Here is a 27,829-nt window from a genome sequence, read left to right on the forward strand (position 1 = left end):
CTATGGAAACCACCTGGACAAGTGAGAGCCTACACAGAAACTTGTATTTAATACTTAATTTCTTTACAGAAGGCTACTGGTGTTTATTGTTTTTTTTATTTTAAGTATTATTATTATTATTGTGTTACTGTTATTGTTTCTTATGTTTTGATTATTTTTATTTCTATTATAGATATTGTCACTATGCCTTTTTGTTGTTTATGTATGTGTCAGATTTTTTCTTTCTAATAAGAAACATGTAAATGTAAGACCAAGTGCCTTGTTGAAAGAAATGTTTCACAATAAATATATTTGAAAACAACATCCAGAGATGGGTGTGGTATTTGTGATGGAGACCCTCTTGTACTTTGCACCAACAGCATTTCCTGTATATTTGTTTTGTGAATTGTTCTGTAATTTATGTCTGTAGCATGGCCCAAGCAGAGGGTCACTCCTTTGAGTCTGGTCTGCTTGAGGTTTCTTCCTCAGAGGGAGTTTTTCCTTACCACTGTTGCTCTGGGGGTTAGCAACTTTACTTGTGTGAAGCGCCTTGAGGCAACTCTGTTGTGATTTGGCACTATATAAATGAAAATAAATTGAAACTGAAATTCAATTGAAAGAGCAAACAACTGTTTGACAATAAATGGATTCACACACCCACTAACCATGAGTTTAAAAAAATAGTTTTGTGTTGTCATTCATATTCCCTGAAAAATGCTCCCACCCCCCCACCCCCCAAAAAACTACCAGAGTATGTAAACTTTTGAGCACAACTGTATGTGCACAGTATCACAACAAACACCTGTCTCTATATTCATCACATGGGTACATAGTCTAATATTTTTCAAAGGCATTTTTATTTTATTAGCGATACAAATTAGGCAACAACTTTGAATTGTTCAAATTTAGTCTTACTTTACTAAAGCAACCTCATCAAGTTTAAAATGTGAAAACAAGAGAATAATAATCACATTAACCAGAAAGTCATGTTTGTTCTTATTTAAAGCCTTTGAAGTTATGAACGTTGAAAGTGTGCGCCTGTTGTTGAATGTAAACAACCTGTTCCAGCCGGCCCAGCAGTGACGTCTTTAAGGCGCGACGGTAATAATTTACGCTACATACAGATTAGTGTGTGGAGGCAATGCACCTCTTTAATGTCTTGAGGTGCGGCCAGAGTGGAGAGCATTTAGTGGGGAGCTTCCACGCGTGCAGCGCTTCATGTCCGTGACTCGGTCCGTGGGCTGTCGTCCGCGGACGGAGAGGGAGCGCTGCGTTAGCTTAGCGTGCTACACATGGAGGAGCTGCTTCCACCAGACGTTTGGTTCTACATCTTCAGCTTCTTGCCCACAGAGGACAGGCACACGGTGCGCACGTGCAACAGATACATGAAGCAGCTCGTGGACCATCATTACCTGTGGAGGGAGCACGTGGTGACCCTGTCGGACCTCCGCCGCTACACCTATGGTTTCTGGGACACCCTGCAGCAGCGCAGGCTGACCCGGGTGGCGGTGCAACACCTGCGGCGTAAAGAGTGGCGGCGGCTCGTCAAGTTCCTGCCCACGGTCACCGCAATCGTGTTCGTGGACGGCGGGCGGCTGTACAAGCAAAAGTACCTGGATAACCTGGCGCGGTTCCCCTGTCTGAGGGACCTCGGGGTGCGCAACGCCACCTGGGACGAGCCCATGCTGGGGCTGAGCCTGATCCAGCAGCTGCAGGACCGACTGACCCACTTGAGCGTTTGCAACGTGCGGCTGCCGTGCACGGCGGGCTTCATCCGAGCCGTGTCGCACCTGGTCAACCTGGAGCACCTCCTGTTCCACCAGTACAGGGAGAACTACGGGCTGAACAGTGTGCGCCCGGTGCCTCGGGACGCGTTCCACGGCATGCTGCTGAGTCTGAAGAAGCTCAGGTACCTGTCCTGGGGAATGAGGGAGGAGCCGCCTGAACCGCTGCCAGAAGACTACTTCAGCCCCCCGGATCCGGACCAGTCAGGTCGGTCTGTGTCACCAGGTTGCGTGTTGTAGTCTTTGTGCATCCTGGGTCAGCAGCTGCGCTCTAAGACCCAGACCACTGACTGACAAATTGGTTATGGAGATTTCCTCAATACCACGAGCTAATTTTTTGACTAAGTTGAGGTTCTGATGCATTTGTTAAACCCTGGAGAAGAGGAGTCTTAGTAAAAAAAGCAAAAAAAAAAAAAAGCATGTTTATCTCATCTTGTTCCAGAGTTATGGCTGTTAAATGTATTATACATGATGACGTCTTATTTGACCTTGACCTTAGACTTATAACTTTGACATAACCTGTGATGTAATAGGACTGTGTCCACTGAATTATTAGCCAAACTTGACAGAAACTATGCTTTGCATTTTGAAGTTAACAGTAGAGGCTGACCTCTGATATGCCTTGATTTTAGATTTGTGATCACTCATATACAGTGAAGAAAATAAGTATTTGAACACCCTGCAGTTTTGCAAGTTCTCCCACTTAGAAATCATGGAGGGGTCTGAAATTTTCATCTTAGGTGCATGTCCACTATGTATGGAAGCCCATTTGCGCCACTTGAAAAAAAGTTTTTTGATTAATTGCGAGAGAGTATCTCACAATTCTGACTTAGTATCTCGCAATTCTGAGTTACTATCTTGCAATTCTGAGATACTTTATGTTACGAAATGCATTGCCCCCTACATGGTCATTCCATTCGATTATTGAAAGCTATTTTCGGTGTGGTTTCACAAACAGTGAGATTTGGACGCTATTACATGAGGAGGATGACATTGAAATAAGCCTCTGAACTTTACAAAGAACTTTGGCAAGGAACCATCTCTGGCGCAGGCGAAATAAAACGGATGTGGTCGAGGTGGCGGAGTTCATCCATCAGCAGCTACAGATGTCGGGTCAACAACACGGCTACAGATGGATGCACCAGAAGTGAGGGATGGCTGGCATAACCACGGACAGATTCAGCACCCCTGCCGTGAAAAGCACTCCCTTCGTGGGAACGCGCATTTGAACCTCGTCGCCTTTAAACTCACATTTAACAGCACAGATACACAGTTTGCGCAACAAAAACGTACACAAATCAATATGATCCTTATTCTATCTCACGTTGTCTCCAGATATGTGGGAGTGAACAGAATATGTTCATATGTACGAGCACTAATTGGCTGGTTTTGTTCAGTAGGAACGAAGCGTCTGATATTATCATGTGTATGACATTTTATTTTATTTTATTGAGGATTTATTTCATTCATTTAAAAGAAAAACAAAAGCAAAATTAAAACATTACAAACCATTGAACGAAAAGGAGCAGTTTGGAAGAACAAGTCATATATTCTGCCCCTTGTTTACAATACAATCTTGCAAAGCATCATCAATCGACATCATTACATTTCTATGACTTTGTCACATGCCACCGACTTCTTTCCTAATTTTAACCATTATTTAAAAGACTACATCCCTAATAGATTACATTTTAAACTTCAAACATTCTAAACATTATTAACAGATTACATTTTTGGCTTTGTCACAGCCCACTGACTTATTTCATAGTTTCATACTTACGAAATACATCAAGTTTAATACGTTTTTTTTAAATAATTTAAGCGACCTTGATTCTTTGATTTCTTTGTTGAGGTTGTTCCATAATTTTACACCATTCACTGCAATACTCCGTTCCTTTATCTTGGTTCTGAATCTTGGTTTTTTAAAGACTTCTATGCCCTTCAAATTATAACTACTTACTCTTTTTTCAAACATACACTCAACAAAAATATAAATGCAACACTTTTGATTTTGCTCCCATTTTGTATGAGATGAACTCAAAGATCTAAAACTTTTTCCACATACACAATATCACCATTTCCCTCAAATATTGTTCACAAACCAGTCTAAATCTGTGATAGTGAGCACTTCTCCTTTGCTGAGATAATCCATCCCACCTCACAGGTGTGCCATATCAAGATGCTGATTACACACCATGATTAGTGCACAGGTGTGCCTTAGACTGCCCACAATAAAAGGCCACTCTGAAAGGTGCAGTTTTATCGCACAGCACAATGCCACGGATGTCGCAAGATTTGAGGGAGCGTGCAATTGGCATGCTGACAGCAGGAATGTCAACCAGAGCTGTTGCTCGTGTATTGAATGTTCATTTCTCTACCATAAGCCGTCTCCAAAGGCGTTTCAGAGAATTTGGCAGTACATCCAACCAGCCTCACAACCGCAGACCACGTGTAACCACACCAGCCCAGGACCTCCACATCCAGCATGTTCACCTCCAAGATCGTCTGAGACCAGCCACTCGGACAGCTGCTGAAACAATCGGTTTGCATAACCAAAGAATTTCTGCACAAACTGTCAGAAACCGTCTCAGGGAAGCTCATCTGCATGCTCGTCATCCTCATCGGGGTCTCGACCTGACTCCAGTTCGTCGTCGTAACCAACTTGAGTGGGCAAATGCTCACATTCGCTGGCGTTTGGCACGTTGGAGAGGTGTTCTCTTCACAGATGATGTGAAGGAGATGTGTTGCACTGCATGAGGCAAATGGTGGTCACACCAGATACTGACTGGTATCCCCCCCCCCCCAATAAAACAAAACTGCACCTTTCAGAGTGGCCTTTTATTGTGGGCAGTCTAAGGCACACCTGTGCACTAATCATGGTGTCTAATCAGCATCTTGGTATGGCACACCTGTGAGGTGGGATGTATTATCTCAGCAAAGGAGAAGTGCTCACTATCACAGATTTAGACTGGTTTGTGAACAATATTTGAGGGAAATGGTGATATTGTGTATGTGGAAAAAGTTTTAGATCTTTGAGTTCATCTCATACAAAATGGGAGCAAAACCAAAAGTGTTGCGTTTATATTTTTGTTGAGTATATTTTGAATGTTTATTGGTAAGGTATTGTTATTTGCTTGGTACATTATTTGTAGTAATTTCAAATCAACTAAATCATGAAATTTAAGTACCCTATACTTAATGAACAATGGATTAGATGGCTCTCTAAATCGACTGTTGCCAATCACTTTTAAAGCTCTTTTCTGCAAAATAAATAAAGGTTGTGTATAAGTTGTACATGTTGATCCCCAGATTTCTACACAATAAGTCAAATATGGAACAATCAATGAATTGTACAATGTTAATAATCCATAACTATTTAATGAATATTTATGCAAAACAGCAATGGCTTTCACTATCTTTCCTTTTATATAATTTATGTGACTTCCATGTAAAATCTTCATCAATCATAACTCCTAAAAATTTCATTTCTTTTACCTTTTGAATGTCCATTCCATCTATTTTTAATGACACAGCATTTTTTTTAACTCTGTCATTAAACAATATGAAATTTGTTGTATTAAGATTAAGTGACAATCTGTTTATATCAAACCAATATTTCACTTTTTCCAACTCTGTATTTATCACTTGTGCTACTTCCTGTATATCTGATCCAGAGTAAAATAATGTTGTATCGTCAGCAAATAAAATACTACCAAGTACATTAGATATATTCACAAAATCATTGATATACAAAATAAACAGTTTGGGTCCACGTACCGACCCTTGTGGTACTCCACTCCACACATATTACACAATTCTGATTTAGTATTATTTATCTGAACAAACTGTTTTCTATTTTCTAAGTAGCTTTTTACCCACTGATGTGCAATCCCTTTTATTCCATATTGTTGTAACTTGTGAAGCATTCTTGAATGATCGATAACATCAAAATCTTTTTTCAAGTCAATAAAAACACTTACCATATAATCCTTATTATCTATTGCTGTTGATATTTTCTCTGTTATTTCCATAATTGCCATAGCTGTCGAATGTTTTGTTCTAAATCCATACTGAGCATTATTTAAAATATGATGTTTCTCAATGAATTTATCCAACCTTGTCACAAAAACCTTTTCCATAATTTTAGAAAACTGTGGAAGCAATGACACTGGCCTGTAATTTGAAACATTATGTTTGTCTCCATTTTTATATAATGGGACTACCTTGGCAATTTTCATTTCATCTGGGAAAATTCCTGTTGACAGAGACAGATTACAAATGTAAGTGAATGGTTCAATAACAGTTTATACTTTTTACAGTCATCATGTCTAAATCTTCACAGTCAGTTGATCTTTTGCTTACACAGTTTTTTACAATATTCCTTATTTCATCTTTTTCCACATTGTCAAGGAAAATACTATTGACCGTATTTACAATTGTATTTAATTTATCTTCTACTATTGGTTTATTTCCCACCAGATTTGATCCCACCTTTGAGAAATAATCATTAAACTCATTTACAACTTCTTTTATATCATTTATCTCTTTATTTTCCTTGACAAGGTAATTCGGAAAAGTTGATTTCACTCCGTCACTTTCCATCACACACATATAATTCCCCATGTTGCCCTCATATTATCTTTACTCTTATTCAATTGTTCATTATAATAATCTTTTTTTTTGCCTCCTAATTATTGTCAATAGTTTATTTTTATATTTTTTGTATCTGTGTTCTGTTTCCTTTGTTTGCATTTTTAAAAAGCACTTTTATAAATAGTTTTTCTTTACACAAGCGTTTTTTATTCCATTGGTCAGCCATGGTTTATTTACTCTTTTCTTACTAGTTTTTATTAATTTACAATTTTTATTATATGATTTCATCAGTATTTTCATGAATGAACTATATGCTACATTAACGTCACCGACATAAACCTCTTCCCAATTTTGATTTTTAAACAAATAAACACTCTAAGGCTTTTAATGATTTATCTCTTTTAAAGTTTATAACAGTTTTTTTTTGTACCTATTTTTATATTTAAATATTGAAAAAACTGGTAAATGATCACTGAGATCTGTCATCGATATCCCATTCTTAATAATTTCATCTATTTGTGAATGTATTGTCAATTACAGTTGCACTTTGCGATGTAATTCTGGTTGGTTTTGTTATCAAGGGGAATAAACCCAAGCTATTCATTGAATTCACAAAATCACTTACTCTTTGGCAACTGGAGCTTTCCACATTAACATTAAAGTCTCCACACATAAAGAGCGTTTTGTTTTTGATTTGATGGAATAATTCTATTATTTTATCTGTAAATTTCACAACACAAGAGTCTGGTGCTCTGTATACACAACTGATTAGAATATTTTTAGTTGTTTCATGTACAATTTCCACTGTCACAATTTCTATGACATCATCTATAATTGTCATTTCTTCTACAATTTTACATGTCAAATCTGTTTTTATGTACAAAGCAATACCTCCGCCTTTTTTTCTCTTCTATTTACAAAATATAACTCATATCCCTCCATTTGAACATCAGCCATGAGGTCATTTTTAAGCCAAGATTCTGTGATTGCAACAATGCTGAATCTATTTTTAAACTGGTTTAAATAATCTTTTATTTTTGACATTTTATAGTACAAGCTTCGAATGTTTATATGTATGAGTGACAGGGTATCTTCAGTAATTTTTTCACTATTTAACTGTTTTTCCGTATAATACTCACAACCAGTTGTAGTCAAGTCAAATATACTTTCATCAATATTGGTGTCTGTCATATATTTTATCATCTGTTTCCATGTTTAATCTGATTTTTTGTTGGTCATACTACCAACTGACGTCATATTCATTTGTCTACTCAGGTCTGTACTTTGTAAGGTCCTCCATGTCTCTGATTTGTATACCCTTTGTTCCTTCTTTCACTCTAATCTAAACCCTACAGTTCCAGACCCATGTAGCAACAATATATGTGTTTGGTTTTTTTTTTAATAGTCTTGCTTCCCTGGCAATATCTGCATTTTTTTTCATTAGATGCTCATTTATATATACATTTGTTCCTTTCAGATTCTTTCCCTGTCTTAATAATTCATTTTTGTATTTTCTGCTTATAAATCGTATTATTATATTAGGTAGTTTATTTTTACTGTCTTTGGATGGAATTGTGTGACAGTCTGAAATACTGTCTTGATGTATGACAACACCTTTTTGATTTAAAAAATTTGTAACTTGCTGTTCTAGTGTTTGTAGTTCTTCAGGTGGTGCAGTGGGGAGGATGTTTCCAGACCAGTTATTATAACATCATCTTTTCTAGTATATTGTTCAAGTTCATCCACCCGTTGCTCAAGTTTCTTAATAATCTTGTCCTTTTCTTTAACAAGATTTTGGAGCTCCTTAATCTCCTTCATCAACTTGTCTAAATTGGACATGTCTTTTGAAATACGAGTCAATGAGGTCTTTATCTCCTCCAAGTCTTCCTCCAATTTCTCTGTCTTCCTGGTTGGTGCCATGTTAACTCCTGTAGCTCAGTACAGGCCACTATTAATTGTAAAGCAATTCCCACTCGTGGTCTCCACAAATCCGGTCGCCACACACCAACCTTCCCTGATGTTGATCCCAGATATAGCCGCCACCAGCCTCGGTCGTAGACGCAGTCAGCCTCGGTCACACGATGGTGTTTGTTTTAGTGTTTATTTGTTTAAATGATTTTAATTTTATTCATTGACGTTATAAATGAATATGCAGCTTGAATCACTGTGGAACGTTTGAGGACCCTGTTGAAATTATTGTCCATTCCTATTGTCTGTATATGTATTATGTATATAATATATTAATTTATTCAGAGTATCCTAATCATCATCAGAATTATTATTATTATTGTTATTATTATAAAAATGTACACAAAACAATGGTTATCATTCCATGTAATAGTAACTCAGAATTGCGAGATAATAAGTCAGAATTGCGAGATAGTAACTCAGAATTGCGAGATAAGAAGTCAGAATTGTGAGATACTATCTCGCAATTAATCAAAAAACTTTTTTTCAAGTGGCACAAATGGGCTTCCATAACTATGAGATGCATAATCTTAAAAAACAAACAAAAAAAAATCTGGAAATCACAATGTGTGGGGTTTTTTTTTGTTGTTGTTTTTTTCTTCTTCTTTTTTAATAATTTATTTGTATGTTACTGCTGCAAATAAATATTTAAACACCTACCAACCAGCAAGAATTCTGGCTCACACAGACCTGTTAATTTTTCTTTAAGAAGCCCTCTTATTCTGCACTCTTTACCTGTATTAATTGCACCTGTTTGAACTTGTTACCTGTATAAAAGACACTTGTTCACACACTCAATCAATCACACTCCAACCTGTCCACCATAGCAAGACCAAAGAGCTGTCTAAGGACACCAGGGACAAAACTGTAGACCTTCACAAGGCTGTGATGGACGACAGGACAACAGGCAAGCAGCTTGGTAGAAGACGACAACTGTTATGATTATTTATTAGAAAGTGGAAGAAACACAAGATGACTGTCAGTCTCCCTCGGTCTTGGATTCCATGCAAGATCTCACTTTGTGGGGTAAGGATGATTCTGAGAAAGCTCAGAACTACACAGGAGGACCTGGTCAATGACCTGAAGAGAGCTGGGACCACAGTCACAAAGATTACATTAGAAACACATGATGCTGTCATGGTTTAAAATCCTGCAGGGCAGCAAGGTCCCCCTGCTCAAGCCAGCACATGTCCAGGCCCATTTGAAATTCACCAGTGACCATCTGGATGATCCAGAGGAGGCATGGGAGAAGGTCATGAGGTCAGATGAGACCAGAATAGAGCTTTTTGGAATCAACTCCACTTACCATGTTTAGAGGATGAGAACAACCCCAAGAAAACCATCCTAACCGTGAAGCATGGTGGTGGAAACATCATACAGGACGACTGCACCGTATTGAAGGGAGGGTGGATGGGGTCATGTAGTGCGTGAATTTGGCAAACAACCTCCTTCCCTCAGTAAGAGCATTGAAGATGGGTCGTGGCTGGGTCTTCCAGCATGACAATGACCCAAAACACACAGCCAGGGCAACTAAGGAGGGGTTCCGTAAGAAGCATTTCAAGGTCCTGGAATGGCCTGGCCAGTCTCCAGACCTGAACTTATTAGAAAATCTTTGGAGGGAGCTGAAAATCCAAACCTGAAAGATTTGGATCCCTGCTGCATTGTGTGCAAACCTGGTGGAAAAAATACAGGAAACGTTTGACCTCTGTAATTGCAAACAAGGCTACTGTACCAAATATTAACATTGATTTTCACAGGTGTTCAAATACTTATTTGCAGCAGTAACATACAAATAAATTATTAAAAAATCATACATTGTGATTTCCGTTTTTTTTTGTTTTTTTTTTACGATTATGTCTCTCACAGTGGACATGCACCTAAGATGAAAATTTCGCCTCCATGATTTCTAAGTGGGAGAACTTGCAAAATCGCAGGGTGTTCAAATACTTATTTTCCTCACTGTACATATGAAGAACCATACAAACATCGCACTTTATCAAAACGCAGCCCTTTATTACTCATTTTACTGATGTTCTGGTCAGAGAGCAGAACATCAGTAAAAGGTTCTTTTCGTGAAGACGTATGTGGTATATAATATCTAGAAATACCGGTGTCACACTTGAGATGATTCTACTGGTCACAGGTGATGACTGTGGACTGGTTTATGGCAGATGATGCAGGGATATTCTATGGTGTTAGCTCCAGCTCCACACTGATTTTAATGTCTGGTGCAGCTCTTTTTTTATGTGACACTTCCTTTAACACAGGTGTGATCTTTCAGAAGTAGGAGTTGACATCTTCACACTTCCTTTGACACATTTGTTCAGTAAATAATTTTAATATTTTTGGTTTTTATGAATGGTCCTTTTTTTTGTCTCTGGATTTTGCACATTGTGTTTATGAATGGTCTTTTTTTAATCTATGAATGGTCCGTGTCTATTAATTGTTTGGTTACTGATGGGACCTGTGTCAAGTCCTCTTGTTTAACCCAAAAGGACGCAAAGACAACTTAAATTTCCAACTCAAGTTTATTTTTTCTTCCAACTTTTGTTCTGTGATTGGTTGGCTTCATCAGTTGATTGATGGTCAGTACAGAAAATTAGGTTGTAAACCTTTAAAGACAGAAAATAAAGATACCTGTCTAATTAAACATTTTTGAATGAACAATTAAATATCACAATTATATGAAAATTCAGTAAGGTATATCTTATATATTATATTCCAATTCTACGGTGGAACTAGGCCAGTATACAAAGGTATATCTAAAAAGGAAGAGCAAAATAGGAGAGTAGAAAAGAGTAGAGTAGAGCCACTTAGGTGCCTGGTCTTGAGAACCAGGGATGGTAGGATAAAAAGCTTTTTTATCTCATGGGAACTCTCCCTACCCACCCAAGCAGCTCAAGAAAAAGGTATATATAATATAATAAGACATAAGAAGGATAAGACATCACAGGAGAAGATTGTAGTAAAGGTAATTAGTATGTAGACTAGTAGTGAAATCAAATATAGTTAGTAGGCTAAGCTGTAGAAGCTTACATGAATTACATCAAATTAATTCACCAGTTATGCCTTTTTAAATGGAAATAAAGTAATTAAGAAAAAAAATAGCTGATCTACACATTTGTAGATAGGTTAAGTTCATTAATTTACCACATTTTTAATAATTTAAAAATGTTAAAGTTCATGAATTTACCACATTTTTAATAATTTAAAAATGTTAAAATTCTGTTTAAATGTATTTGTATTTTATACTTTTAATTTTTCAAACTCCAAATTAAATGCCACTTCGTGCCGCTCATTCATCAAAGTCAATGATATTATAGCTACAATGTGTTCCTTAACCAACCAATCTAGACAGCAGTTTAACATGAAATTGATCATATTAAGCAGCATTCATACAACATGAAAGTGGAGCAGATAAAATATTTCACAGAACATTGGCATCTTCGGACTGAAACCATTAGCGAACTTGTCGCTTCCCTCTCAAGTCTATTTGCTTGAATGCCTGAAAATTTCCGTTCTTTTTCAGGTGCTCTAAATCGGTGGCAGTGACTGATCAGGTAATGATCAGCAGGTTTGTTGCTGCAGGTGCAGGTTGGGAAGTGTAGTTTTTTTCCCACAGCGTAGTCTTAAATATATGGACAAGCTCTATGCCTGTGATTCAGCTCAACAACCTGTCACGATCATGTCATGATCACGAGATTGGAAGCTGTAGCGAGTGAAAAGAGATACATTTTCCCCATTCTGGCAATGCAGTGCACGCAATTTAAAGGACATGTCGCACTGAAAGTATAACAGTTTAGATTTAGGCTGTTAGTGACCATTCGATGATCCACCCGGATTACTTTGTGCACTTCTGTGACCAGTTTCAAAGTATACAGGATTCGCAGCAAACCGCTACGGTGGCTTACGAAAACAAAGTACTTGTGAGTACTCGAGTGTTTCTGACAGGTGATGTAGCAACTAGAAATGTCCCAGCGTGTGCTTCAATGAGCTGAGGCACAGATTAATTCCAAAGTTTTACACAAGTGTGATGTTGTGTTATGATGACTCATTTTTAAGTGATAACTGTTCATTTTGATGCAGTCACGGTAAAAGAAGCAGCTTTGAGAAGGTTTTGTGCACCAATGGCAATTAGTCATGAATGCAGCTTGTTAAAAACGCTAATAAGTGTTCTATATAACTGTGAAAAATCTAATAAATATATATATCTGTGTCATCACGGAGACATTCCACATTCATTAAGTGGTAATAAACAGCTGACATGCGGCCATTTTAACCCGCATGTCAGGTTTTTTTTTAAGGGATTATTCATCATTAATTCTCTTTTTAAAAGTTCCTTATAGAGATTGACAGTTTTGTGATGTTTGAGAGAGTCTACAAGCTTAATACTGATTATATATTGTTCAAATTCAACCAGACGTCTGTCTAAATTGGGGATTAAAACAGCTGCTGTGCGCGCACGCACGCACACACATACACATCCACAGACTCTTTCAAAGTAAATAGCTCCATTGGGGGGGAAAAAGCATGGCAAAAGATGAAAAAAAAAAATTAATATTCCACTCACCCAGTGTAAAGATTTCCAAATTAATCCACAACAAAAACAAGCCCCCATGCACACATTACACGCACGATTGCAATTGCGATCGCCAGGCATGGAATGGTCCACTCGTCCACAGTCTGATCCACAGCCAAAGATCATCTTCAAGTTCTACTCGGCCAGAGAATCATGTCCAGGTCCATTCGCTCTCAGGTTCTGATCGCGCGTGCATAATGTCCGATCGCAACTCTGCCTTCAACTCAACTTCTGTCAGGATCATGGCACATTAGATAGTCCATTAGCTCATGAAAATAGTATCTTTTGAGTTTTTCCAATATGAGACATACATCTGCATGTCCGCAGCAGTAAACCAGCAGCTGTGGCACAAAAGGCAGCGTCACAACACTTTAAGTTCCAAAATCCGACAGACTCTGAAAAAGTTAAGTTTCGGGGTGAAGTGTGTCGTCTCCTCTGTAAATCTGAGCCGCTGCTTTCAAAGAAAAGCTAAGATGCTTCGTTATCGGGCACAACCTCGTTTGTTTTGCTCTGTCTGTCTCTGTCTGGGATGTTTGTGTTTTGCTTTTAACTACATCACATGCAGAGAAATGCAGAGACTTGCCGAGTGAGACGTTTTTTTTGGAAATGCACCTGTTTTCTCGCTTCGGGAGAGGAATAAAAAACATCAGAAACCACTAATTATGTGCGCAGTGAGATTTACAATCATTACTACTTTGATGTGTTGGTAACTGGGACATTAAAACACATGCGACATGTCCTTTAATGCTCTTTACTTCTACATGTTTTCGGTCGTGTCGACGTACACGCAAGAGAGAAAGAATGAGTCGAAGTGTAGGTATTTTATTCACAGCAATCGCAGATATCTACTCAGTTCGGAGGTCTTGGCAGGGAAAGCATTACCTGGGGGTCGAGCAAGCCTTTTGTCATATTTCACAGCATGATTCACAGGCGAGGCAGGAAACAGTGTGGTTAGGAAACAGGATTATTTACATATGACAGAGAACAGGTGATCATTCACCACTCAATGAGCAATGTTAAGGGCCCCTTCACACATAATACAAAGCTGTGTGAAAGAAGCAGAAAATGTCTAAAAATCCACAAACAAAAAACAAAATGGGGTACCGTGTAACATTCCACCTGCTGTTGGGAGGGACACACAGTTGGACAGGCTTGCATGATACTGTGACGACGGTTCGGCGCACGCTCTTGCGTGTGCACGAACACAGTGCGTGCACCTGGAACGTGTGACACCACATTGCGCTCCCACAGCAGTGGAGTAATTAGATGCTATACATAAATCAACAAATATATGGAAGCCTACAATAATGCAAAGCACAGATTTAGAACATTAGCAGATCAATAAATGTACTGTTTAAATGTAACAGTCACGTTACTGCTTATGAATCTGTTGTTACTGTATAAAAACACCGCAGTCTCTAATAATTAATTCCTGTTATGATGAGCGGACAATAAATCCATGTCATCCTCCTGGTCCACATGATGCATGGTCATGCACATACACATGCTGATGGATTGACATGTATGAAGCTGTGCGCTCATAATGTGGACACACAGCCCGCGGCGCGCCGAAGGACACGTCATATGGAGCAGCCTGCCTGACATTGTGCACGCTGACGCGTTAACTGCAGGCCATTGCAAAAGCGATATATGTTTTTATGTATTTCCACGTGAGGACAGCATGCACACGCCTCACAGTGGAGGGTTCTAAGGTCATGGCCATCATAACACGGTATGTGTTCTCCAGCTGTGACTTGTAGGTCCATAGATCCCAACAGCTGCAGCTGTTTGCGGACACGCCCACCTTTTCGATCAGCACACAGAACAAAGTGTCACTCTCTGTTTCTTTGTTCTGTGATTTACTTATTTTAGTTATTTGTTATGTAGTTGTAGTATTTATTTATGTACTTGTCCTGGCTGTGTTCTCTGTGTTTTTAATTTAACACGTCATGTGCACTGGGCTGTCACTTCCAGCTGTCAGTGAGTGGCTGGCCGGCGATCAGCTGAGAGGCACCTTACCGTGCTGTGCGCGCTCAGACGTGGCTGGCCGGTCCCCATGTGATCTTGTGTGTACATAATTATCAGCATGTCATGCAACTGTGCCCCCCTCCCCTTGCACACCACGTGTTGGGGGGTGGCACACTCACACGCCACATGTGTTGGGGGGCCAGGGGAGCGACACGCATGCCACATGTGTTGGGGCACACTTGCTTGATGTATGTGTTGCTTGGTAACGGCACACTCCTGTGGCACTTGGACAATTTTCACAGACAGCTCGAATGTGGTCATCTGCACTCCAATATCATGCCGGGAGCGCAAATATCCCCACCTTTTCTAATTGCCCAGCCAGTGGTGTTGGATGTTCGTGTCTGCCACCTGAAATTTGGCCTGCACCTGCCGCAAGGGGGTCGAATGGGCACTCGCAGGGCACTCACTGTCTTTCAGTTGCTGGCGTGCATGAATGGTTGTGGCGACAGCTGTACAAGGCGGCTCTGATTTTTCAGGAGTGGTATGCAATTCCTCCTTAGTGCGTCAGTTGGCTTCAATCGTGTTATGTGTGAAGGGGCCCTAACACCTACAGTTCTTGAAAGACCTGAATGAGCATGTTGATAGCCTGTGCAAGGGGTCTAGCCGGGAACATCCTGAGACATGAGACCTTTGCGTGGAATGCACATTGCGCACATCAGCATGTTAACAGCTCAGAGAGCCGACCAAGTCTGGTTATGGTGAATTTTGTCAAAAGGTGGAGAATGACTGCTACAGTGTCCGTTGAATTTATCTCGCAAGTTTGAAAGACATTGCTGTTTACATTTTGACAGTGACTGCTGACAATGGACAACAGTCTCTCATATGACCTTGTCATGACCTGGCTATTAAGAAGAAGCTCCACTGAGTTTATCTGTCAGCTTTGATTGAAGTAGCTCCATCTGTTTTGAAGGTATCTCAGCCGATAGACTGACGTCGTTGTTATAATCGTCTCTTTCCACTTTGCCACAAGGTTAATGAGGTTGACCCTGACCTTTCCCATAGCCTATATTGGTGCCCAAACTGAGATGCACTGAAGAAGAATAGCCTTCATTCACTATAAAATTATCCACAAGAAATTCGACTTTGGTTTGAGCTACAAACCAAAAATAGTGTGGGTAAGTGCTCTGTACGGCACTTACCTACTATTTTATAGTAGGTAAGTGCCTTTGGCTGCTCCCTTGTTTGCACTCAGGGTCGCCACAGCAAATCCGAGGTGGATCTGCATGTTGAATTGGCACAAGTTTTACGCCAGATGCCCTTCCTGACGCACCTCCACATTACATCGAGAAATGTGGCAGGGATGGGGTTTGAATCAGGAACCTTCTGCACTGAAACCAAGTGCACTAACCACTTCACCACCACCCTCTTACAACATGTATAAACATACACTTAAAAACTGCACACACAAACCAGAATTAGTGCAGATAGTTTAGTCAAAATTGGCAAAAGGTAAGAAAAAGCAGAAAATTTTTATGCAACCCTCTCAGTAATGGCTGCATGCTAAAGTCTCTCCTCATAAAAATCGCAAGGAGATTTTTAGTTTGAAATGTCCTCATCAGAGATGTGTTTTAGTCTACACAAGTACAGAGTTTGATTATTTTATACTAAAATGCCATGCTTTGGAATTTTGGCTTGAAAGTAAACAAAAACAAGATGACAAAAAAATTCACAATGTTGCAATGACATAATAGGATGACATCAAGTTGAATTACCTCACAGTCAGTAATAATGGGGATTTTCTTTGGTATGTTGGAAAAAACCTCTCAAACCATGACATAACTTGAGGCTGGGAGTTCTACCCCTTTTTTCAAGCTTTGGGGTTTGGGTTCATAAAGTAGGTTATATACCAGATTATAATTTGTATTTTCACTTTTGTGTATTTTCACTTGCTGATGAATATTCATCACTATGTTCGTCTGGAGCAAAATCCACTCCAGACATCTGAAAATCACACACTTCATATCAGAGTAGCAGTTATTTAGAATTTAATTAATGTTTGGTCTCTTTTGCACTAACGTCACAAGCTCTGTGTCTCATGCAAAAGTCCTTTTTATGGACTGTATTTTTGAGGTCAAAGACTACTTTTGACACCAGTGACCTTCATGATGTCTTAATGGAAACACCCAAAAAGGACATACGATGACGTTTAGACCTCAGTCACACATAGCAAGAATGTGCAGGAAGCAGGCAGAATCAGCCGGAACGGGAAAACAGCCCAAACCTCAAGGCACAGATGGGATGGACAGACAGTAGTAGAGCCGTGTAGGACCACCAGACGATCACGTGGAATGTGGACTGAGTCATGCTCACCCGCACAACCTGAGATGAAAAGATCAAAAGATGATGAATCCCATGAAGTTAACACTCAAATAATCCCATACAAGGCCACACATCCTGTCCCGTATGTCAGACATGTTCAATCAAGAAAATGACATCGAAGACAAATTCCTATCAGAGATCAACAACAGAAAGTTGGAAATTTATACCATGAACTACAGCACAGAGCAGGTGGATTTGTAGGAGTTGGACTACCTATGCATAGACCAGGGTCTGATTCCAGGTGTGTGCTTCAGAGTTCCTGTCTGCATCCTTTAACAGATCTGCATCGTTCCAGTCCAAAATCTGTAAATGGGTTCAAGCCTTGGCTGTTGAAGTAACCTGTGATGGAGTGTGTCCCATTTTTTTTTTGGAGATATAGGCTCTCATCCACTTCATGCTACAGCAGCCTCATTAGTAGGCCTTTATTAGATTCAGGTGTGTTGGAACAGGGTGACAACTAATAGTGTCAGGAAGGTAGATCTCGAGGACTGATCTTGGGCACCCCTGTGCTACAGTGTCTGGGGATATGGATGGACACCAATGGACCTCATGCCTCAGTGAATGCTGCGTGCCAGTGCTCAAAGAAAATGTTGAAATGTTCAAAACTTCTTGGCACGCAATAATTTTGTGAACTAGTCGTGAACATTGCAAAACCTATTAGAAAACACTGCATCACTGGAATGGCATCATAACGATTATGATGAGATGTTACATCTATAATAAACACAATCTTATAGCTACATTAACTAACTCATAAGAAGGAATAAAATGGTTGCATTTTCATTCCTCCTTAGTCCATCCTGCTACATTAGTAGAATTTATCTGACGTGCCCCACTCATACAAACTTATCGTACAAATAAAATAAGAGAAATTTAATGTAATAAGATGTTCTTGCATGATGAGGCCTGTTCCGTTTAATAGTTTCATTCATTTTCTATATCTGCTTATTCCAATTAAGGGTCACGGGGGAGGTGGAGCCTATACCTGTAGTCATTGGGTGAGAGGCGGAGCCAACCCTGGACAGGATCGCAGTCTGTCACTGGGCGTTTTAATAGTGTTATAAAGCAAAAATAATAGAACATCTCAGGTTCTGTCCTCTTAAATGTGATTTGTTATATTATTTATTCCCAACACCATCAAAGTCTGTGGAAATGCGTTGGGCTTGTTATTCGGTATTTTATGTGAGTCATTACAACTTTTTAAACAATTTTCATATTCCAAAAATAAAAAATCTGTGATCAAACGAAATTGTTGACCATTCACCAGGACACCCCCAACATACGGCCTGACAGCGGTTGAATCCCAATGTTACACAAGGCTGCACAGAGAGGAGAGGTCACAACCTGCTCGCTAACTGACTCAGCACCAATGTTGTGGCGTGTTCAGACAGCTGGGCAAAAATAACAACACACCTTAGTCACTGATCATCTTATATGTCTGGTACCAATATGTCAATTTCAAAATGACCTTTCCTGTTTTTATAGAAGTGTGTTGAAGTTTAAAACAAGATTACTTATACTGTTATTTTCTGTAGCATTTATAGTTATTACTGTCTGTAATCAGCAATTCGTACATGAACACTTACCTCTGTGTTAATGCAGAGAGCAGTGTTGCTACTCCATGTAAGATTTGGCTGATAATTTCTTCTTACATTATTTAGGGCTAAAAACCAACCTCTGTACAACATTTTGGCTTTGTTATTTATGTACTAATGTAGTTTCACCTCTGTAAAAGGTTTTTCCCTAATTTAAAATAATAATAATTAATAGGAAACAATTTTTTGAATTTAGTATCTCATATTTATACAACATCAAATCACAAAATAAGTCATCCCAAGATGCAATCGGAGCTGGTGCTGTGCTTTGCCGCATCCACATCACCATGGAACCACCTTGGTTCCTGAATGGCAACCACCCAGGCAGACAATTGGTCCACTTTCACATCTCTAAAATAAAATAAAAGTAATGACTAATTTGACACAAAGTCATTCCAGCGGTAGCTAAAGATCCTTCAAAGACACCTAATACCAAAGACATCTAGTCATTGTCTTAGGTCACTAGTTGAATCCAAGTCTTACTGGCATACATCAAGACAGGCAGCATCAGGACCCTAAAGACTTGGACCTAGTCTAAAGAATTGTGATACAAGAGCCATGTTTAAACCTTATCCAGCACATGTGCTAGCACTTTGGTAACAGTGGTCAGGAAAAGCTCCCTCAGGTCTTTTTTGATTACCCTTGGCAATAATTATGGAATCACCGGCCTCGGAGGATGTTCATTCAGTTCTTTAATTTTGTAGAAAAAAAGCAGATCACAGACATGACACAAAACTAAAGTCATTTCAAATGGCAACTTTCTGGCTTTAAGAAACACTATAAGAAATCAAGAAAAAAAAATTGTGGCAGTCAGTAACGGTTACTTTTTTAGACCAAGCAGAGGGAAAAAAATATGGAATCACTCAATTCTGAGGAAAAAATTATGGAATCACCCTGTAAATTTTCATCCCCAAAACTAACACCTGCATCAAATCAGATCTGCTCGTTAGTCTGCATCTAAAAAGGAGTGATCACACCTTGGAGAGCTGTTGCACCAAGTGGACTGACATGAATCACGGCTCCAACACGAGAGATGTCAATTGAAACAAAGGAGAGGATTATCAAACTCTTAAAAGAGAGTAAATCATCACGCAATGTTGCAAAAGATGTTGGTTGTTCACAGTCAGCTGTGTCTAAACTCTGGACCAAATACAAACAACATGGGAAGGTTGTTAAAGGCAAACATACTGGTAGACCAAGGAAGACATCAAAGCGTCAAGACAGAAAACTTAAAGCAATATATCTCAAAAATCGAAAATGCACAACAAAACAAATGAGGAACGAATGGGAGGAAACTGGAGTCAACGTCTGTGAAACCGCCTAAAGGAAATGGGATTTACATACAGAAAAGCTAAACGAAAGCCATCATTAACACCTAAACAGAAAAAAACAAGGTTACAATGGGCTAAGGAAAAGCAATCGTGGACTGTGGATGATTGGATAAGTCATATTCAGTGATGAATCTCGAATCTGCATTGGGCAAGGTGATGATGCTGGAACTTTTGTTTGGTGCCGTTCCAATGAGATTTATAAAGATGACTGCCTGAAGAGAACATGTAAATTTCCACAGTCATTGATGATATGGGGCTGCATGTCAGGTAAAGGCACTGGAGAGATGGCTGTCATTACATCGTCAATAAATGCACAAGTTTACATTGATATTTTGGACACTTTTCTTATCCCATCAATTGAAAGGATGTTTGGGGATGATATCATTTTTCAAGATGATAATGCATCTTGCCATAGAGCGAAAACTGTGAAAACATTCCTTGCAAAAAGACACATAGGGTCAATGTCATGGCCTGCAAATAGTCCGGATCTTAATCCAGTTGAAAATCTTTGGTGGAAGTTGAAGAAAATGGTCCATGACAAGGCTCCAACCTGCAAAGCTGATCTGGCAACAGCAATCAGAGAAAGTTGGAGCCAGATTGATGAAGGGTACTGTTTGTCACTCATTAAGTCCACGCCTCAGAGACTGCAAGCTGTTATAAAAGCCAGAGGTGGTGCAACAAAATACTAGTGATGTGTTGGAGCGTTCTTTTGTTTTTCATGATTCCATAATTTTTTCCTCAGAATTGAGTGATTCCATATTTTTTTTCCCTCTGATTGGTCTAAAAAAGTAACTGTTACTGACTGCCACAATTTTTTTTCCTGATTTCTTATAGTGTTTCTTAAAGCCAGAAAGTTGCCATTTGAAATTACTTTAGTTTTGTGTCATGTCTGTGATCTGCTTTTTTTTCTACAAAATTAAACAACTGAATGAACATCCTCCGAGGCCGGTGATTCCATAATTTTTGCCAGGGGTTGTAAGAAGAAACCTTAAGGAGACCAGACTTAGTGGTGTGATCATCTACATTGAAATTTTGAAAGGGTTCACCAAAGGTCAATTGTTTATTATTGGCGTTTGAGCATGAGGAGAAAAAGTGTAAACGTTTTACACAATGATGATACTGGAGCCTCAAAAAATACCCAAGTGTATATCTTCTCTCTCTGTAACTGTTAAGAATATAGTTTAGCAGTGCAGCGCAGTGCAGGTAGGAGGGTCTTCAGGTTGGTGGGCTGAGGGTCTGTCTCATCACTGCTTTTTGCAGATGATGTCCTGCTGGCATCAGCCTGTGACCTCCAGCACTCACTGGGTTCACAGCCAAGTGTGAAGCAGTGGGGATGAAGATCAGCACCTCTAAATCTGAGGCAGGAAAAATGATGCAAATTATTGGTTGGGTTAATAGGGTTCTAAAAAGGAATAGTTTACACCATCTGTCATGGTTAGTTATCATGTTACAGGGTAGCATATGTCACATGTCATAGAATCCAATGTACATCGATCTTGTTTGACCTTTATTTTGGAGACCAAAATTAAACACAGTCAAAACTATTTCATTTATTAATCCTTTTATTGCAGCCAATAATTTGCATCATTTTTTGCTGAAATTGGAGCAGCTTTAACTTTTGACCCCTGTACAAACTGAAACTGACCTTTGTCACCATTTTTGCTGTTTTTACCCCATAACACCAGAATATTCAGTCATAGATTGTTCATACTATACCTTTTTGGAATTTGTTATAATCAGACAAATAATGGTATAGTATGGTATAGTTTTCAACATGATTGGAGCATTTTTACATTTTGACCTTCATTGACCACTACCTGGCTACAGCTACCACCCTGGGATGGTTATCATACATTTTTGTGTAGGCCATGGTACAATGAGGCTGGATTCCAAGTGTCGTTTAGTCACCTTACGTGGTACAGATTCGGTCAGAATTGATGACTGGCTCATAGACTACAACTGGAAGTTGCAAAAAAAAAAAAAAAAGAATTAAACTAAACAAATGGAATTACTTGAATGTTGAAAAAGATGGGGGTCTTTTTTGGTTCATCAGATTTGTATGGCGGCCCATCCCTGCTCAGCCTCGAACTGGTTGATTACCCAGAGACCATTCTGCCAGTGAATGCCCTGAGGAGCCTGACCATGCTCAAGTCACTCACGGTCCGCTTTCGCTACATCAAGGGGGGCGTCGACTGTTGCCTCAAGTACTGGCTGAGTGATCTCATTCAGCTGGAAACCCTCAACATCATTGGTAAGTAGTGATTCAGTTTTACATTTTGTTTATGTAGAGAACTATGAATGTAGATAACTATGAAACTACAAGCTTAAATATTTCACCTAATATTCAGGATATCAAGATAGCAAATCTTTAGTTGCCAATACTGCTTCAAATACAATTTCCAATATCCATGGTAGGACTACATTATGATCTTTATGATCAGACAAATAATGTGGTATATGTTTCAGTATGATTGGACCATTTTTAAAAGCTGACCCCTGTGCAGTCCTTCATTGACCCAGACATGACTATAGTTCCCACCCTGGGATGGCCAGCATACGTGTTTGTGTAGGCCATGGTATACTGAGTGGGTGTCAAAATCCAAGCCTTCATCCACGTGGTGACACCTGGGTAATGGGTCAAGTAGGGGATTACCTGTTGTGGTGAAATACGGTGAGGACCTTCTCTACCCTATAACCGCTATGGTAACCTTGAAGGCCCAACAGGAACCCTAAACATGAGGACACTGGTGAAACAAGAAGTCCTCAATGGTGGCAGAAGAAGTGATGGCATGTCACACAATGGCTGTGAGGTCAGATGAAGGCTGCAGGAGGTCCTCAGACCCCAGTCGTTTGGGATTTCCCAGCCATCTGACCAGGCTAAGGATCTATCAAGGGCTGTGTGTTTTTCAGGGTTCAGCAACATTCCCACGTTAAACAAACTGGTGCACAGGTGTCTCTAGATCAACCCTGGGTGAAGAGAGAGCAAGATCCTAATCGGCAGCAGCCACGTGCAGCATCTGTCAAGAATGGGGCAAAACAATACGGGGCCTGTTCAGTCATCTCCACGTCCACCAGGAATAGGTTCCTAACCTTAACCAGGAAATGATCAAGAGACTGTCTTCCTTGTCACAGAGGGATTGCCACGATGGTATCCTGAGGCTGTATTGTGTCAAGTCGCTGAAAGTGATAAAACTTGCTTGGTCTCTTGAACTCTGGCTACACTGCTCCCCGCTCCCCAATGGTTTTCAGTGGTATTGCGCCATGATATCTGTGTCGTAAGCTTTCAGGAAATGGATGCAAATCCAGATGGCATGAATGCAGTGTTTATCAAATCCAAATCCATATTTAACATTCAGCATGAATGAGCCATAAATCTTCATATTATTCAGGGGCGTGCTGTGGGCATCTAAACCCAACCAGTCAGACTGCCACAGGTTTACCTTCATCCACTTTGACATATCGATCTCTGGTATTTAATTTCTTGCATCAAGACTCAGTTTTGAATTAAATTTTTTTTACACTCCAGCAGTAAAGGCAGCATGTAAAAAGACAGTATTTGGCTAAATAACTGATGGAAAGAATAACAGTATATGATACAGCTGTAAAAAGATAAAGAAATATTTGCTAACTATCCTGTTGTTTGTTTTTCATAGGTGTAAATTCTCTTAAAGTGTACACACCCATCATCCCACCCACTGTGACCAGGTTGACCCTGCGTGTTGCTATAACTCTGAAGGACATGGATTCCATTGCTTCAACAGTCCCAGCACTTGAATACCTCGACATCGAGCAGAGCCGCTCCAGCGGCAGTCTCTGCCGGCGAATACCGACATTGTTTCCCCAGCTCAAGATGCTAAGGATTCGGTGAGATGTGCGGGAAGATGTCTTCATTATTATTATTGTTAAATTATCCGCCGTCTGTCATTTGCGAAGGTGGCGTCATTCAAATTCCCTTCATTTGAACAATGGTAAAACTGAGTGTATTGTGTTTGGTACTTTGTGCACACCGAGTGTTCCAGCCTCCAACTTTGGTGTTCTGGTTCCTTATTTAAAACCAACTGTAAAGAATCCGTTAGCTATATTTGACAGCTGGTTGAGGTTTGATAACTAGACTCTGTTGTCAAAATAGGGTTTTTTTTTCCAGCTTCATCTTCTGGCTAACGGGAATCACCTTCCCAATATGTAGATACCATCTTGAGACAGCCGTTCTGCTTTTATTGGCTCAAGACTAGTTTACCGTGGTGCACTCCATGTTGGCGTTACCCAGACTAGAGCACATTACAGTTGTGCTTTATTAATTCCACTGTGGGTTTGTTTTAGAGTTGATTTTAAGATCTTAGTGTTTATTTTTAAAGCCTTCCCCACTTTACTTGTTAGAGATTTTAACTCTCCGCAACTTCAACAGGACGTTACAGTTATCTGGTCAACTTTACTTACCCGTCCCATGGTTGACATACAAACTTTGATTGGGCTTTTGCAGTCGCTGTCGCTAAACTATGGAATAAGTTACCCCATGATAATCTGCACTATTACTGACCTTGCACTTTTTACATCTACGTTAATGACTTGTTGATTCAGAATGGCTTTTGATCCTTAGTAGTGCTGTGACATTTTATTATTTAAAATTTTTCTCTAATTTTATTGTATGTTATGCTCTTATTCCTGTTCATTTTATTTATCAATTTTATTGTAAAGCAGATTGGTCACCTTCTGGTTGCTTTTAAAGGCCTATATAAATAAATGATTTGTTAAGCTGTAAGGTTGGGGGCCGGGTGTGTCTGTATGTCACTCACGCTTTCTTGTGCTCATTATAACTTGAACAAAATTTGTCTGATTTTCACTAAATTTGACCTGGACATCATAAATGAGTGTTTTTCAGGGTAATCGGGTTTCTCCTGGACCAGGGGTTGACAACCTGCAGCTCTGGAGCTCCATGCGGCTCTTTAACTATTTTTTTTTTTTTTTTTTTTTTTTTTTTTTTTTGTAATGTTAATACTTTCCTTTAGAGTAAGTCTGTAATTTCATAAAATCAGCATATACTACCCAATTTAGAAAAAGTCAGGACAGTATGTAAAATGCAAAGTTGCACTAATAATAATAATAATAATAAATTTGATTTGTATAGTGCTTTTAACAATGCTCAAAGATGCTTTAAGGTTTAAAAACAAAGCAAAAATAAAATAAAATAATCTCAAATTAAAAGAAGATCTATAAGATGGGTTTTAACTTGAGTCTTGAAGGTAGACAGATTGGTACAGTCACAAATCTGTTTGGGGAGAGCGTTCCAGTGCAAGGGAGCAGCTATGGAAAGGGCTCTGTCCCCCCAAATCCGGTGCTTGGTCCTGAGTGGCACTGACAGGAGGTTCGCATCAGAGGAGCTAAAGCAACGGGAAGGAGTATGATAGTGAAACATGCTCGTAAGATAGGAGGGAGCCTGATTGTGGAGGGCTTTGTATGTGAGGAGAATGGTTTTGAAATGGATCCACTGTGGGACAGGAAGCCAATGAAAGTTCTTAAGAATAGGGATGATGTGTTCACGGGAACGGGTGTAGGCGAGCAAACGAGCAGCTGAGTTCTGAATGTACGAGTTTATTGAGGACTTTTGAAGATGTACCATAAAAGATGCTGGTACAGTAGTCTAACCTGGATGTAATAAAGGCATGGATTAGGGTTTCTGCAGCAGGAAAGGAGAGTGATGGACAGAGACTGGCAATGTTCTTGAGATGAAAAAAAAAAAACGTTCTAGTGATGTGATTGATGTGGTGTTCAAAAGACAGACAACTCCAAGGTTGCGGATGTGAGGGGAGGTAGACAGGGTAGAGTTATCGATGTTGAGGCAGAAATTGTGGGTGGTGTGGGTGAGTGTTTTGGGACCGATGATGATTATGTCAGACTTGTCACAGTTGAGTTTGAGGAAGTTAATTTACATCCAAGACTTGATCTCAGTGAGGCAGTTAGTGAGAGTGAAGTGAGTTGAAGTAGTGATGGATTTGGTGGAAATGTAGAGCTGGACATTGTCAGCATAACAATGAAAATTCCTATTCCTAGTTTCTCCACTCACCTCCACAGAAGCCTATAACTCCTTCAGAGTTGTGTCTTGGTGGCTTCCCTCACTATTCTCCTTCTAGCATGGTCACTTGTTTTTTGAGAACCTCTGTACCAAACAGTACGATACTGTTTGTATTTCTTAATGATTGATGTAAAAGAAGACCGGGACATGTTCAGTGGCTTGGAAATGTTCATGTCTCAAGAAAACTAGCTGTAAAAGTGATGATTTATTCATTATATTTAGTATAAATTGCCCCATCCCATCTTTGTTTGGATGGTTCATACTTTCTGCAATGAAACAGAAGTCAAAGTACGTCAGGATCATGATGGGTTTAGAAAAAGGTACTACTGACATGAAATTTTCACCAATGTCAGTAACAACCCAAGTTATCCATACATACAAATAAGACCAGAAATTAAGTTATGTGTAATCAAATAGAATGACACAGGGAAAAATACTGAACACGCTTACTGAAATTTATTTGATGCTTCGTACAAAAGCCTTTGTCGGTAATGAGGCTTCAAGATGCCTCCTATATGGAGAAACTAGGCTCATGCATTGCTCAGTTGTGGTTTTGGCCCATTCTTCCACACAAACAGTTTTCAAATGTTGAAGGTTCTGTGGACCTCTTCTATGAACTCTGACCTTTAGTTATTTTCATTGATTTTTCGATTGGATTCAATTCGGGTGATTGGCTGGGCCATTCTAGCAGCTTTATTTTCATTCTCTGAGACCAACTGAGAGTTTCCTTGGCTGTGTGTTTGGGATTATTGTCTTGCTGAAATTTCCACCCTCATTTCATCTTCATTATCCTGGTAGATGGCAGATTTTTTTTTTTAATCAAGAATTCCTCAGTGCATTTTTCAATTCATCCTTTCTTCAAATATATGAAGTTTGCCAGTTGCTGTGTGCTGAAAAACAGCCCCACACCATGATGTTCTCACCTCCAAACTTCATTGTTGGTGTGGTGTTTTTGGGGTGACGTGCAGTGCCTTTTGACCTCCAAACATGGTGTGTATTATGGCATCCAAAGAGTTCAATTTTGGTCTCATCTAACCAGACTATATTCTCCAAGTATTTCACAGGCTTGTCTAAATATTGTGCAGTAACCTTTAAATCAGCTTCAATGTGCTTTTTCTTCAGTAGTGGAGTCTTGTGTGGTGAGCATGTATACAGGCCATGGCAGTTGAGTGCATTACTTATTGTTTTCTTTGTGCCTACTATTTCCAGGTCATTTGGAAGCTGCACAAGTCGTCCTTGCCTCTTGGACAACTTATCTGTTAATTGTTTTCACTCCTCTATCAGACATCTTGTGAGGACCACCTGGTTGTGGCTGGTTTATTCACTGTTTTAACATTTCCCATAATCCCCCTGGCATCCCCCTACGCTTCCTAGAATGCACTGCAGCACCAGCAGAGTTCCAGTATTTTAAAACAATCCAAACAGTGGCTAAAGAGGATGTGGATGTGTCAATTCAGTGAGCTCATGAACAATTATAATGATGACACGTTCTCCCAAGTTGAGAGGGCTATCTAGAGGAGGTGTAGCACCTGTGATGAATTTCTGCTGTTCCCCGACATTGTCTTTTTGTCCATACCTTACGA

The 27,829-nt window shown here is 39.5% G+C and overlaps 1 protein-coding gene across 3 annotated transcripts in view; it reads left to right on the forward strand.

Moving 5' to 3' along the window:
- Positions 1-1,099: 1,099 nt before the first annotated feature.
- Positions 1,100-27,829, forward strand: part of LOC117531766 — a 48,828-nt gene continuing 22,098 nt past the window's right edge. For all 3 annotated transcript variants that reach the window (XM_034194899.1, XM_034194900.1, XM_034194898.1), the window contains exons 1-3: positions 1,100-1,971; positions 22,230-22,427; positions 23,830-24,040. In XM_034194899.1, coding sequence (XP_034050790.1) covers positions 1,272-1,971; positions 22,230-22,427; positions 23,830-24,040 — 1,109 coding nt within the window. In that variant the 5' untranslated portion in view covers positions 1,100-1,271. The remainder of the gene's footprint in view (positions 1,972-22,229; positions 22,428-23,829; positions 24,041-27,829) is intronic.

The sequence above is a fragment of the Thalassophryne amazonica genome, chromosome 19 (assembly GCF_902500255.1).
Source record: "Thalassophryne amazonica chromosome 19, fThaAma1.1, whole genome shotgun sequence".
NCBI classification, from domain to species: domain Eukaryota; kingdom Metazoa; phylum Chordata; class Actinopteri; order Batrachoidiformes; family Batrachoididae; genus Thalassophryne; species Thalassophryne amazonica.